Here is a 15963-nt window from a genome sequence, read left to right as displayed (position 1 = left end):
TAGAAACGAAGCAAAATGACGAACCAACAAGAGTTAATTAAAATACTGTAATATATTTACAGTTGATTTAAGTCACTATTCTACATTAATTAACATTAACACCGGCCATAGATTTTTTTGTATGTCTTTCTCGCAAATTTAAATTTCAATGCACCTGAAAAAATGTTGGATATTGTCTGTCGAAGTAACTCTCTCTCTCTCTCTCTTCCTTTGGTCGGTTTGACCTAACTTTACCATCATTCAAAGGTCCAGAGACATCGTCATATGACGCACGCGAAATCCTCTACGCTCGTCTTTTCATAGATTTTCACCCGTATCTTGCTACGATGGTCCAGAGAGAGAGAGAGAGAGAGAGATAGAGAGAGATTGGAAATTGTAATATTCAATTAATAATAATCGATGTTTAGATCGATGTTTAGAACATTATAATAGGTTTAAGAAACAGCAACAATAACGACGACAACGACGAAGCAATAAATTATAGTATTTGTGCCTCGTAACCGATAAATTTACCGTATAGTTTCGACAGGCTATTAAAACTTTGTATCATTAATTATATAAATACTATAGATAAATCCCGTTTAAAGTTTACACATATCGTTATGACAAATTATAATGTTGTAGGTTACTTGGTGTAGGACTCACGGTACTAATTCAGTTCCCATAGTAAACCTATACAAACACCATGTTATTAAAAATTCAATAACTTCAAATTTTTGAGTGCTCAGGATTAAACCTATATTAGTCAGTATAGATGAAACCTGGATGTCAGCTTCTGTGCATAGGAAAGGATATGAGCCACGACAGTTTCTAGCACTGCATGTCTTTGAGCCATGTGCTTTCAATTCTGCACCAAAGAGTCAGGTGATAATTTTAGTAACGAGTGTTCCAAACTCAAGACTGTTAAAGGATTGAAATTCCATTAATAAAACAATGTCACTATTTTTTCATGTACAACTAGGACAAGCTCTCAAGAAATTCATTTTCCTGAAACATAACTTACATTACACTGGTCAACAGTGAAATCATTACTGACTTGAAAAGGCCCTAATCTGTAGTATTTTGGTGTGCCGAACACGAATATAACCGTGAAAAATTTGTATTGGCTCTCGTTTTGAAGATATTCATATACCTCATTTTCTATGTTTCACTGTGTAAATTTCTCCAGTAGGACTGCAGCAACATCCGGAATAATGATGTAACATTGCATAATACCATCATGCTCACATCATCCACAGTTGATTGCATCATTTTCTGATGCAATGCAATACTAATGCCATGCGGCTGCTGAAGTAAGTTGACGTCAGCAGTGTACTATACATGTGTAGGCCTATTATACTAATGCCAGGCGGCTGCTGAAGCTGACGTAAGCAGTGTACTATATAAAGCCCAATCAGATAGGTTCAGCATTTAAAATATTTTAGACGTTGTGCGAGACAGTTCAAGCTACTGTTACATAAAACTTATTATTTTATCCATTTACGTACAATAAAGAACAGTAATGCCTCGAAAGTGTGTTAATACCACGGACAATTTTTGCTATATTTGTGGGGAAGTGACATTTGCCAACCAGAAGAAAAGTATCAATTCTCAAGTGAAGAAGGCATATCATCTTTACTTCGGATGCAAGGTTGGTGACCAAGACAAGCCTTGGGCTCCGCATATATGCTGTGCTACATGTACAACACAGCTTTCACAGTGGTTGAATTGCAAAAGGTCATCAATGCCGTTTGCAGTCCCAATGGTGTGGAGAGAGCCAAGCAACCACCTAAATGACTGTTACTTCTGCTTGGTTCCTCCTCTTTCCGGCGGAATAACGAAGCGAAAGAAGTCGAGAATAGTCTACCCAAACATTCCGTCTGCATTGAGACCAGTTCCACATGGTGAGGGACTTCCTATTCCAGAACCTCCAGCAGAATATTCTCTTGATTCATCTGACGAAGACAAAGGTGAGTCGACCTGTTCTTCTCCTGGTCCATCAGCATGCAGTGATCCAGATTTTCACTGTGGTGCATCATCAACCCCACACAGAATAACACAGGAAGAACTAAATGACTTGATTCGTGATTTGGACTTATCAAAGAACAAGGCAGAATTGCTAGGATCAAGACTCCAACAATGGAATCTTCTAGAAGAAGATGTCACAATTATTGCATATCGAAAGCGCCACCAGCAATTGGAGCCTTTCTTCAGAAAGGAAAGTAATCTGATATTCTGTTCCGATATTGAGGGCCTCATGAATACTTTAAAAATCACTCATGACCCACAAGAATGGAGACTATTTGTGGACTCTTCGAAACTGAGTCTCAAAGCTGTGCTTTTGCACAATGGAAACATTCTTCCATCTATTCCAGTAGCGTATGCTGTCCACATGAAAGAGACATACGATAACTTAAGGCAGCTACTGAATTCCATTGAGTATAACAAGTACAGCTGGCACCTCTGTGGTGATTTGAAGGTAGTTGCCCTTTTAATGGGACTGCAGCAAGGATATACAAAATACATGTGTTTCTTATGCGAGTGGGATAGCCGAGCAAGGGAAATGCACTACATGAGGAAGGAATGGACTCACAGGCAGAATGTAGCCATTGGAGAGAAGAATATCCAACACCCAGCTCTGGTTGAGGCTCAGAAAATCTTGCTACCACCCCTTCACATCAAACTAGGTTTGATGAAGAACTTCGTGAAAGCCATTGACCGGACTTTGCCAGCATTCCGATACCTGCATGAAAAATTCCCTCGACTCAGCGAAGCAAAGATTAAAGAGGGAGTTTTTGTGGGTCCTCAGATTCGAGAGCTTTTCAAAGATGACCGGTTCAACAACTTGCTGGAAGGTGACGCGAAACAAGCATGGAATGCTTTTCGCCTAGTTTCTACAAACTTCCTCGGAAATGTTAAGGCAGAAAACTATAAGGAACTAGTAGAAGACATGTTGATGAAGTATAAGAAACTTGGCTGCAATATGTCTCTAAAGATTCACTTCCTTCATTCCCATTTGGATTTCTTTCCTAGCAACTGTGGTATTGTTAGTGATGAACACGGCGAACGTTTTCATCAAGATATCGCAACAATGGAACAAAGATACCAGGGAAAATGGTCCACTACAATGCTGGCTGACTACTGCTGGACACTCCTCAGAGATGCTCCCGAACAGCTGTACAAGAGACAGGCGAAGAAATCTAAGATGTAGTCAATGACTTGATTTTTTATAGGTAGGCTATTACAGTTGACCTTTTACTATTGGAATGCATTTCGTTATGTAAACATTAATTTCTTGCAGATTACAAAAAAACTAGAGCCAATTTTGCAATTTGACTGTCATATTCGTGTTCAGCACATAAAAATTGATTAGAATTGACTAATTTTATTTCAGTAACATGACTTTTGTAAAAATTTGTTGTCCAGTGTTATTAAACAATCCTGGTCAGTGAAACCCATATACACTTTATTTTATGTTCACCCATTTCCAGGCTGGTTTCCATTTTTACATATGATTAGTACCGTGTGTCCTGTAAATCCAATTTCAAGGTTTTCACCCAGCCGAAAATTATCTTTCTCTCTCATCCCAGATTTCTGCGCAGTTTGTCCCTTGTGCATAAGAGGGGAAGGGGGAACGGAAAGCAGAAAGGATTGCGATGAAATTGTGTACCATATTAAATTATTAATACATTTTATTGTTATTTTTATGCGTCACTAATCAATAATGAGTGGAAATTCTTTATTTATCTATAGGCCTAGAATCGACAGTACACAACAAGGTTTACATAGATGCGTATTATTGCGTCATAGGTGGATCACAATTCGATATACCAGTAGTAATGGTATATCATATTGCTTTATACGAACACTTTAAAAGCCATGTTATTTTTAACGTATATGGTATACACACATTATATATATATATATATATATATATATATATATATATATATATATATATATATATATATATATTAATTACTTTATTATGTTGCTAATAAAGGATGTTGGTCCATAATTCATATCCTTTGTTGCTTAGTTACGTGACAGATTAGGACTGGTTCCCATAAAAACGAACAGGACTAGTTGCCATAGAAACCACTTAGACTGATATTGATTTGACTTTCTCCTCTTGGCTTCCTTTTTTAATTTCCTTTTTCATTATCTCCGTAATAGGCTGACCACTGGGTTAAAGAACACCATCCCATGGTCACCTTATAGTTAAAAATTTCTGGTTTTCAGATAATCAAAGAACAATAAACATAATCAACAGAAAAAGAAATGTAAACGTGTACACACGTGCATATAGCACACATTCTCTTTATATAGACTGACACAATTATACAATTAGATAGACTGACACAAGTGTCTAGTTGACAAAAACTTTTGGATATTACAAGATTTGTTCCTGTTTACCATCAAAATCTGACCCCAAAAAAATAAAATGAATTGCACAAGCTACATGTTCATGACTGAGGCCCATTTTTGAAGAAAGTTGTCCTCTTTTTGTTTTACTTGGCAGTGTATTTTCAACTAATTGCTTTAAAATTAAATTGAAGAATTTTGCATATTGGATCTGCAAGTGTAAATATAATAATTAGGCAAAATGTGCAAGAAATTGTGTAATATGTCCAATTATTCACTTCCTAAAATATTTTTCTTTTTGGACAAATGTATAATATTCGGAGAACAAAGTTTAGTAAAACGGTATCAAAACGTTGAGGAAATAGTGTGTTCATAGAACGGGCATCCAATACACTTTCGGTGTCTAACATGTTAATTCATTTCCAAATTTATTAGTGACAATTGCTTTAAAAGAGACCAGCTTTGTATCATTATTACAAAGTTTCGTACGGCTATAAATCGTAGACCACTCCTCAATACTTATAATTTTATTTAACAATCGCATCCAAGTTTCCTGCTTAGCAGTGGGTTTCCTCTTAGCCTTTTCTTAAAAAACAAAATCTTTGTAAACGCACTTCAGTGAGCTCTGTTTTTACGAATTCCTTATTTTATCCTCCTGATTCGAAAACTTGCTGTAAGCCAAATGATCTTTGGTTACATCTTTCCATGATTTTTGGATATCCAGGAGTTTTAAAAAAAATCGTCACATCTAGTTGTTCGCTTTATCATTCCAAATAGTGTATAATTACCTTTGATTATTGGCTAAATCATTAAGAATTTATTGTCGTCTTCTCTCCAGGATTTGTATTCATAGAACATTATAGGTGAAACAAAATTTAGAACACATAGGGATAAATATTCCTTATAACTTTTCGGATCCTCTTTCCAATTCAATACTGCCAAAATTACAAGTCTTGAAGAATATTTTTTAATGAGCTTACCAAGTTCTTCTAATTTCATCCTTCCTAATTTCCAAATATCATTTATATTTCTGAATATTGTTAACTAAGTTGTGCCACTCTCCTTCCCATTTTCCGGTAATCTTTTAACCCGTCCTATCTTAATATACCTGTTGAATGAATAAATGTGTATCATATTTAATTCCATTTCATCTTCCATGAAAAGTTGAACATCACGTTTAATTCTCTCTACTTTACCACCCCATACACCTTCAAATAAAGTACAGTTTGGTCCGGCTTCAACTTTTGTTCATGGATATAGAAGTACTGAAAAAATAAGATTTATGAATATGGCAGAATAAGAGTTTTTACAACAGTTACTTTACTTACTTATTAAAGATATCTTTTAATCCAGCTTACTTGTTATTTTTGCCTTTCTTAGTTCATTCCTAATCGATGCCTTGGAGTGTAAAGTTAGAAGAAGACCAGTTTACTACCATATCTGGACATATTTCATTTATCGGATAATTTCTTGTTTTTAATCCAGTTAGTCTTTGTTTTTGTTATGATACATTTAAGTCCAGATAAAAGTAAAAAGCTATCAGGATATTCTAGTTCTATGTGCATATACTTCAGTTGCTATTTACCAAAGAACTTTATATGGTAACAAAGGTGGATACAAATATATATAATTATGACCCCTATGATCCCTCCATACTATGATTCATACCAGTGCATGACTATCTATCTATCTATCTGTCTATCTGTCTGTCTGTCTGTCTGTCTGTATGTATGTCTGTCTGTCTGTCTATCTACCTACCTACCTACCTACCTATCTATCTACCTGCCTGCCTGCCTGTCTGTCTGTCTGTCTGTCTACCTACCTACCTACCTATCTATCTATCTGTCTGTCTGTCTGTCTATCTATCTATCTATCTGTCTGTCTGTCTATTCTATCTATCTATCTATCTATCTATCTATCTATATATATATATATATATATATATATATATATATATATATATATATATATATATATATATATATATCCATGTTTATGAATCACATTATGTAGGGATAATAGGGGTCATAATTTGTGATGAAATAATGAAATAATCAGACAGTCTAAGTACATCCAAGTTCATATATACATGTAAATTAAAATCTGTATATGGAATAGTCAGAGCGTGTCGAAAACAAAATATTGTTTAGGAATGTTTTCAATATTGTCTCTGAATGGTCATGTGTCCTTATCCGTCCTTTTCTCATAATAATTTACTTTATCAGCTTTAATTGATATGTGTGTGTGTGTTTGACTGTTTGTTATTATTATTATTATTATTATTATTATTATTATTATTTAATGAGCAAAGTCGAAATTAATGGAAAATGGACCAAACAGCATACGGATAACAAATTAATTATCAGGAGCAATTTCAATGTTGTATTTACGTATTAAAACATCCCCAAATATTATGCGAATAACAAATTAATGTTCATGAATAATTTCAGTGCTCTCTCTGAAATGTCACGTGTTGTGATCCTTCTTGTTTCTCAAAATGGTAAAATCTCTCAGAACCTGGTTCGAAATATTCCAAACTGATTTCTTCGAAACCAGGATCTAATCGATGTTCTTCAAAGCATCCTTTGCCTTCTTCGGGATACAGCGGTAAAATTCAAACTAAAACGAAGCAAGAGATAAAAGAATAAGACATTGGAAAATTCATAACGAAATAATATAAAAACTTCTTCCAGAATGGTCATACTGTAAATATGAGCACGGAGTATCAAAATGAATTGTTTGAAATGTCCGTCTTATGGCAAATTCTGGTAGTTTATACAGGTCACTTACATCTTGTGCTATTTTTGTGAATGTATTTTATTAATCGACATCTTGGAGATGAACTAATTTTCCATCATTTAGCCTAACGATCTTTGATTAAACATGATCAGTATTTGTTTTGCATGTGAGAAATTGATTCATAAATGAAGGAAATCGATTACTAAATGCAGGAAAATGATTAATAAATGCAGAAAATTGATTACTAAGGGCAGAAAATTGATTGCTAAATACAGGAAACTGATTACTGATTACTAAATGTTGGAAAGCTAACTGCAGGAAATTGATAACTAAATGCAGGAAACTGATTATTAGATGCAGGAAACTGATTATTAAATGCAGGAAATTCATTACTAAATGCAGGAAATTGATTACTAAATGCAGAAAACTAATTACTGATGACTAAATGTTGGAAAGCTAAATGCAGGAAATTGATTATTAAATGCAGGAAATTGATTACTAAATGCAGGAAATTGATTACTAAATGCAGGAAACTGATTACTAAATGCGGGAAACTGATTACTAAATGGAGGAAACTGATTACTAAATGCAGGAAACCGATTATTAAATGCAGGAAACTGACTCATGATTACTAAATGCAGTTTTTCTGTTTTATTTGTTTGTCTTGTCTACGTTTTGTATTTGCCTTTGAAAAAGATTCATTAAAGAGTCGAAAGCACTCAGTAGTTAGATACTACTTTCGCACTGTTCTCGTTGTCAGTTCATTGCATGCATATGTATGGGACGATGCAAATTTGAGCAAAATGCATACACGGTATATCATTTACCTCATCGATGTCTCCCTTGAAGTAGTTATCAAACGCATTGGTAACTGGTCGCCCAATGACGAGCCCAGACTGACGCTGCCCGACAATTCCTGAAGGAAATAAGAAGTCGTTATCAGTGTTGAAGTCATTGGTATCTTAGAGAATGTGTTAAGGAGGACGTATGGTTCAACGCTTTCTTTCAGACTGAGATTCATAGATCTCACCTTTGTCTAGCATCATCTTTATAGTTCCAAGCGAACTTTGTCGCTCATTTGTTGAGTACCGCGTGTCACAGAGAGAATATATTTGCAAAGCTTACGGCTGATTAAAACCACAGGGGCACGTATTATTGCTTACAATTGAACTGTCCATATTATTATAAAATATACTTCTCTTCTTTCTCGCGCGACCTTTTTAAGAATCAACGCTGATATTTCAAGCTTCATTTCGCATAGTGTAATAAATCTGATACCCATATTTAGCTAAGGCATTGGACTTTGTACACCTACCTAAGGTTCGGTTTATGATGACACCTCTTAGGAATGCCAGACCATTATCCCATGCTATTGCTCGACACGGCCACAATCGCGCCCGCCTAATATACAAGAATATTGTGCTGAATGGAAAACTATCTTCTCAGTGGGCAATGGAAAATAAGTTATAAATAAATGCAGGACGTCATTTTCTTTAAACCAATGAGAGGACCGTATTCCATTCAGCGTGATTTCACTTGCATATTAACCGGGCGCGATGATGGCGATGTCAAACAGTAGCGTGGAAAAATGGTCTGGTATTCCTTAAAGGTATTATAATAGAACAAATCTTTGGATAGGCATGCAAACATTAATGCCTGAGCTATACAGCGGTATCAAATTTAGTACGTTAAGCGAAAATTAAACTTGAAATATCAGTGTGTATTCTTAAATAGGTCGCGCAAGAAGGGAGAGAAGTATTCTCCCTTGTATTATTTTATACTATGTGTAAAATTAGTTAAATTGAAAGTAACGACACGAGCCTGAATGGTTAAAACAAGTAGTAGCATGAATTAAAGTTTGAAATTTTCCTTACCGATATGGGTTAACGTCTTTAGTACCATTTCATTGTACCCATTTAACATTCGTCAGTGTAACGTGAATACATTACATATGCGACTTTACTCCGCAAATATGGGTGCCCCCGCAGTGAATGCCTGCGGTGCCCTTCCCCGCCCCCGCCCTCGCGAGAAAATCCAGATGAGTACGTCCACTTCCCAGCTTTGTGTCGCAATCGATAGTTAGTCTTAGTTTGTCTGCACCTGCATTGATACAATTTTAGTGCTGTTGCACGGAACAGATTAATCTGAGAAATGCATGCCTATCATTCTGAAAGAAGAATACAAATTTGTCATTCTGGCTTCTCAGCAACCAATCGTATCCACCGCCTGCGTAAAAACGACTAAAATTATTGTCGGAGGAAGTGTCAATTTAATAATATATGAAACAGATTGTCATTACAACTAGTAAGTACGCACAATTCTTTGAAAATATGTCTTGTCTGAAATATCTGAACTTTCTAGAATGTCGTTTGGCACAATAGAGGACCATTCCAGGTTACAAATTCATAACACCTTAATAAAACAGATTAAAGCACGTGTTGAATGTAAGACACTAGTGTGAACTAACGATAGTAGTGTGATTTTATTTTGAAGAAGAAAAAAAATGCTTTCGACAAGAACAACCATCGCACGAAAATATTATTGTAAGCGAGTAAAGAAATATTTAACGATGTTGTCGACACCAATGCCGTTGACAAATACACTTAAATCAATGAAATAATATCCGGCATCAAGGCGATTGCTGTGTCTGATCCTGGTTTGAGAAGATATTCGTTTCATATTCAGCAATTCAATAAATTATTATTATTAGTATTATTATTGAGAAACGACGAAAACCGGTGATCCGAATGGGCGATCTTATCCGCAATGTGTCCCCACTAAATCATACAGACCAGGTTTGACTATACAAATAACAACTGGGTGAACTTTTGTTTGGTAAAAAAATTCCTTTTTAGAGGTTTAACTAATATGGACCATTAGGGACAAATGATCAGAGATTTTATCGAGAGGTCTGCGACGATGTTTTTTTACGCAGTAGCAATATCACTACCGCCGTTCTTTTAGACATATACCTCTATGGAACTGGAAGTTTTCACAAACATAAACATATTTGCTTCATCGGGTGCAAGTTTCAGCGACTGAAGCTTGACCATTGCACCTCTGGACCCGACTTGGATTTGCAGTACGTGCTTTATTGTGGCATCGCACACAATACGAAGGTTTGATGATAAGAAGACAACAAATTGGTATTTAACATGGCATCGAAAAAGTTTCCCTTTCACTGTCATTGACTTCTCTGCATCAGCGAAGCATCGACCTCCCAAGAACGGTTGCATGTTTTCGAACTCATTTCAAGGGTAACATTGAACAAAATGATTGAAGCTTTTACAAGGTACCTTTCCCACAGGTAGAACGTGACTTTGCTTTCACTATAACTATTGGAGGGGGGAGTGTTGAGACGTAGGTTACTTTAAAGTCTATTTATCAGCTATTTCCATGGAGAGACAATGTGATTTTATTACATGCTTTCGAAATTATAATCTTCGTTTATTTGAATTCTTAGTGATGCAGATTACACTATACACTAGGAATTTACTAAACTAACCATACTATTTTCTATTGTGACTACAAACTCAACAATTCCATCAAATAAAGTATGGTGTTTATTTCTCGTACAAATATAAATTTGTATTTGTTCTAATAAATTATGATTTGCTACATAACTTTTACTAGAAACTTTAATATTTTCGCAATAAAATAAAAAACACGAAAAGCATTGAAATGTTTTCTTTATGTGCTATTTATACTATTATCTGTTTATTTTGTTAAGTGTAGTTCCAAACATATTGTAAACTCCAACCTCCTGTCTGATGAATTGCAACAACAAACAAACAAACAAATACATAGTTATTTAGACTGGAAAGTTTAGAAAGCTCACATGAACATCGAGTGAAAAACGTAACGAATTGTGCATTTGCACATGCATGGTCTTTTTTTTTGTGTGCTGAATTTTCAATAGGATTAGTGAAACAGAGAGTTGTAATAAGTTGCTGAGATCAACGCGAGGACACGTTGCATTGCAGCGGATTTACAACCTAAATCCCTTTTTGATTACAGTTTTTTATGGGTAAATCATATATCATGAAAAGGGTTTCCTAAGAAATTCTTTATTTTGTTTTAAACAATACATAAAGATTCAAAACCAATAAGAATTTTCCATGTTTTACCTGTTTCCAGCACGTGATCTTCTGTGGATTTGGTTCCAGTTACAAACTCCTGGCTTCTAGTTCCGTCATACACATACCATACTTCCACCCATTCATCGTTCTGTGAAAGCAGGGAAAATATAACATTTAGACAGGAATCCGGCAGAAACGTTAGAAAGCTTTAGCACTGACAATTTCGGAAGGGAGAGTTTTTACTACTAAGGGACCTGGATTTCGATACTAAGGGACCTGGATTCGGTACCAAGGGACCTGGATTTCGGTACCAAGGGACCTGAATTAGGTATAAAGACTTTTGAGGCAGATCTGCTGCTCTAGAGACCCGTCTGTTGAAGGCAAGATTAGGCATGGATATCACTCTTTTGACGTCAGTGTTCTAAGAAGTCATATAACAACGAGGCAAGCAACTTTGTTTCCTTGCAGATTCTTAATAACTTTCGTAAGAGGTTCACTATGGATATCTTTTGTTTTCTATTGTACCATATCCAATAGCGCAAACATTATTTTACTTTACAACACGTGCGTCTATACATTCATCTGGAAGATTACCGAACATGAGTTCTGAAACAATTCAAATGAAATCACTTCATATACAGCTTCGTGCATAAATGCAAAAATCGTTTTCGATGTGTAATAAAGATCTGACACGAAAAGACGAATGTGCTGCAACCCAGATTAGACCTATTGGATTTGAAGAGAATACTCCGCCGACCTTTCCCCACTCGGCTGACAAACTCGTCCTGCCACCACACCGTTCCTGTGAATATTTGATTCAAGTAAACATTGTCGCCTATATGTGTGATTAGATTGGATAGTGGTTCACTGGAACTTTTGTAATGCGATAGTTGAAAGACAACTTCCCTACCCAACAGATATATCAAGTCTACTTACATTAATATTTGATTCCAGGATATGTGTGTCTCCGTCTTCCATAACTAATTTATGCTTCAACGTACTGGTCACATTGCTCAATTCAATCTGAACTGACGGGTTACAGTCTGAGTATAAGCACTGGTTGGATTCAGTTCCAGTACTCATCAGGCAATTAGTAATGACTGTTTCCGGTCCATCTTGGATTCCCGGAAGTGACCTCATCCAAAAGTGGATGGCGACCGTCCTGCCATAGTAAATGTTCGCCAGACTGTACAGGTTAATGTAGGAACTGCCATTGAAAAAAGCATATGAGCCGCCAGCTGGACTGGGGTCAGAGTTCATTAAAGTCACTCTCACAACTGCCTTTTCGTTATCTGCACCAGCGTCGTCCAGGAAGTTGCCATCAAATTTCATGTGGATTTCTGGCTTGCATTCTTTGTGAAAAATCGGGAAGAATCTTTTAACAAAATTCGTTTAATCTTTTCAGAAGAAAGTTTAAAGATCCATTTAAAGGCATTAGTTTTAAATTAAATTTCGATCCTTTCCAACAATGAAGATGCAGTACCTAATTGCAGACATGGACGCCAGGTTGTTCCTTCAACATAGAATAATATTTTGATTGCTAAATACTATAGTGTTTTGCTTCGACTGGTTTATTTGTTAAAAGAGATTAAGCCATTTGCAGGCCAACGTTTGTTTAAAAGATCTTGAATTTCCACATGGATACGATTATAATCCTTACAAAACGTACAGTTAAACTTCTTAGTTATGGCTTTGTAAGTGATAGACAGCCATTAATTGGCACGCGACATGGTTTAATTAACCGAATTCCACAGTAATGAGTTTTGGTACATCACCTCACCTATCGGAACCGTGGCGATATTTTCAATGACGCATGTGCAGCGGTCAGGATCATAAATAGTTCCCGGTGAACATGGTAAATCATAGCTCATCAGTCCCCAATAACTACTGGAACGGAACTTCCTCACATCTCCTGGAACGGCTTCGTAGGGACAGACTGCAATTGATGCATAGGATAAATACCAAACAAAAACTGTTACGAACGACATAGAATACGACAAGTCGAGAACAAAGACATGGACAACTGACAAAAATAATTTGACAGTTCTTTAGATATCACTTTATAAAAGTCATGCATTATTTCCGTGGTATAGGTGTTCTATGTATTTTCTTCATATCGTCAAACAATTTTAAACGAACTGAAAATTCATTTCACTTTGTTTTGGCGTAATATATCGTTACCAAGACAAGTGACAAAATGTTTCAAGTATCCTTTTGCAAAAGGAAAGCATAATTCAAGAGAGGCAGACAAATTGGTTTGTGCTTAAATCTTAACATTCGTCCGCATTTGAGTAGTAAACCAAGCACAAAAAGGAAATAATAATAATAATAATAATAATAATAATGAGGACTTTGTATAGCGTCTAACCTCTAGAAGCTCTATGTGCTTTACAACATTAGACAACACATATAACATAAAAAAAACTTATATAATGATATTATTACAACAACAAAACATACACCATGAAATTAGAAAACATACAAAACATGCTGAAAATATTTAAGGTAGGGAACATTATTAGGTCTTTAACTTAGTTCTTGCAGTCGAAATAAGTGAGTTTTAAGAGCACTCTTGAATGGGACCACTGTGTCTTTGTGTCTAAGTTCAGTTGGCAATTCTTTCCACGTTGCTGGGCCCTAGTATGCAAAAGAAAGCTGTCCATATGACTTCGTTTTCGTAGTGGGAATAATGAGTATACGATTGTCAGAAGAGGTACATAAGTATCTTGCTGATGTGTACACATGGGTGAGGTCGGATAGGTATGTTGGACTGGAGTCCGTCATTGAAACGTAGCACAAAGAACAAATTTTGTGTTTGATTCTGGATCGAATGGATATCCAGTGTATGGTACAGAGTAGCGGGGAGGTGTGCTCAGATCCGAGCAGCTATGTTTTGAGCTTTTTGAAGTTTCTGAAGTAGATATTGAGATGAACCAGACAGAATTGAGTTACAATAGTCCAGTCTTCAAAGTGCTATTGAACATACAAGTGTTTTAGTGGCATCAGCTAAAAGATATTTGCGAATGGAGTTGATGCGTCTCAGCTCAAGATATGCAACCTTGCATATGTTCATGACATGTTGGTGCAACGTGAGAGTACTGTCCAGAGTGACACCTAGGTTTGGTACTGACTGTGTGAATTTAATGCTGGTGTTACTGATATTTATTGTTTGAGGTAAAGGACGTGATTGAGAAAGTCTTTGCGTTGTGATCAGAATGGCTTCAGTTTTATCATCATTCATCTGCAGCTTGTTACAAGTCATCCATGATTTCACATCAGAAATGCACCTCTCTACACCTTGGATGGTCACCATTAATACTGGCCGCCATGTATAGCCTATCGTGTGCTGAAAAATGGCGTTAAACCCTACAACAACAACAACACCTTGGATGGTAGCATCAACTTCAGTTGGGTGGCTAGATTTGTATATTTGGGTGTCATCGGCGTACAATTGGTGAGACACTGGATGATGATCTATGACACCTGAGAGCGGTTGAGTGTACAGAATGAAGAGAACATTACCAAGAACAGATACCTGTGGAACAACACAACTTAGATTAACTGGGCTGGAGTGTATTCTATTTGCAGACACAATGTGTGTCCTGTTGACCAAGTAGGACTTGAACCACAGTAAGACTGTGTCATGAATGCCAAATACGTGCTGGAGACGGTGAAGTAATATGTCATGGTCTATTGTGTCAAATGCTGCAGACAAATCAAGGAGGGTGAGGACAGTAATCTTTCCGCTATCCAAGCAGACAGAATGTCATTAACTACTTTTAGAAGAGCAGTTTCAGTACTGCGGCAAGGGCGATATGTAGATTATAATGGCTAAAAAGAATGTTTGAATTCAGATGAGATACAAGCTGGGATAGAACAACCTTTTCTAATATTTTTTTTTATATGGATGGGAGATTAGAAACTGGGCGGTAGTTCTTTAAATCGTTAGGGTCAAGTGTTAGTTTCTTCAGCAGAGGCTTTACAATGGCCGTTTTGAAAAATGATGGGAATTCCCCGGATGAAAAAGAGGTATTAATAACATCAGTTAGTGAAGGCAATACTGGATCTAAGCACTCAAGCAGCAGTGATGCTGGAATTGGATCAAGTTCATATGACTTTGGTGCACTCTTCAACACGATTGTACGTACTAAATGCATAGAGACAGGTCCAAATGCTGCTAATGATTGCCACTCAAATTCTGTATCCCAACTGTATGGTGACGACGAGTCAATTGAAACTGTGGTGTCAAGCTTATCTCTAATGGTTTGTACTTTGTCACGGAAGAAATTTGTAAACAGGTCCGGAAGGTCGACTAGAGATAAGGTAGTTGGAAGTGCTGTACATTTGTTCTTTGACATTAGCTTGTTAGTAATCTCGAAGAGAAATCACTAATGAAATATATGAAAATTAATAATCAATCGAGATATAAACCATCTTCATGTTGATTTTATGAAATTTATCTCAGATTACATTATTTTCAAATATCAGAGACCTTTTGAAAAAGATTTAAGCTGTTGATGCTAAAATTCGAAAGAAATGACCAGTTTGCTTACATAATTTTAAATTATGAAAAAATAAACACTCTTTCCATTATATGTCCTTATATCCATAACTTTGACCAAAAATCAACACTCTTCCTTTATCTGTTCTTATATCCACAACTTTGACAAAAAATCGACACTCTTTCTTTATCCGCCCATAAATCCACAACTTTTACAAAAGTTCCGTTTAATGACGAAAATACCCGCACAAATGGCCGTCAGTATCAAACGGTGATTATTGATCGTTCGTGTGACCTCAC

At 36.1% G+C, this 15963-nt stretch overlaps 1 protein-coding gene across 1 annotated transcript in view; it reads right to left on the bottom strand.

Annotated features, from left to right (window-relative positions):
• Positions 1-6712: 6712 nt before the first annotated feature.
• The window catches only part of LOC149777206 (uncharacterized), a 29553-nt gene continuing 20302 nt past the window's right edge, over positions 6713-15963 (bottom strand). Inside the window, exons 7-11 of the mRNA XM_089941916.1 lie at positions 12943-13098; positions 12099-12514; positions 11211-11310; positions 7911-7999; positions 6713-6963 (exon numbers count right to left, since the gene is read on the bottom strand). Coding sequence (XP_089798042.1) covers positions 6904-6963; positions 7911-7999; positions 11211-11310; positions 12099-12514; positions 12943-13098 — 821 coding nt within the window. The 3' untranslated portion in view covers positions 6713-6903. The remainder of the gene's footprint in view (positions 6964-7910; positions 8000-11210; positions 11311-12098; positions 12515-12942; positions 13099-15963) is intronic.

The sequence above is a fragment of the Sinohyriopsis cumingii genome, chromosome 18, assembly GCF_028554795.1.
Source record: "Sinohyriopsis cumingii isolate HCF-2022 chromosome 18, ASM2855479v2, whole genome shotgun sequence".
In the NCBI taxonomy this organism is placed as follows: domain Eukaryota; kingdom Metazoa; phylum Mollusca; class Bivalvia; order Unionida; family Unionidae; genus Sinohyriopsis; species Sinohyriopsis cumingii.
The sequence above is the reverse complement of the archived record's forward strand: the minus strand, read 5'-3'. Positions and strand labels throughout refer to the sequence as shown.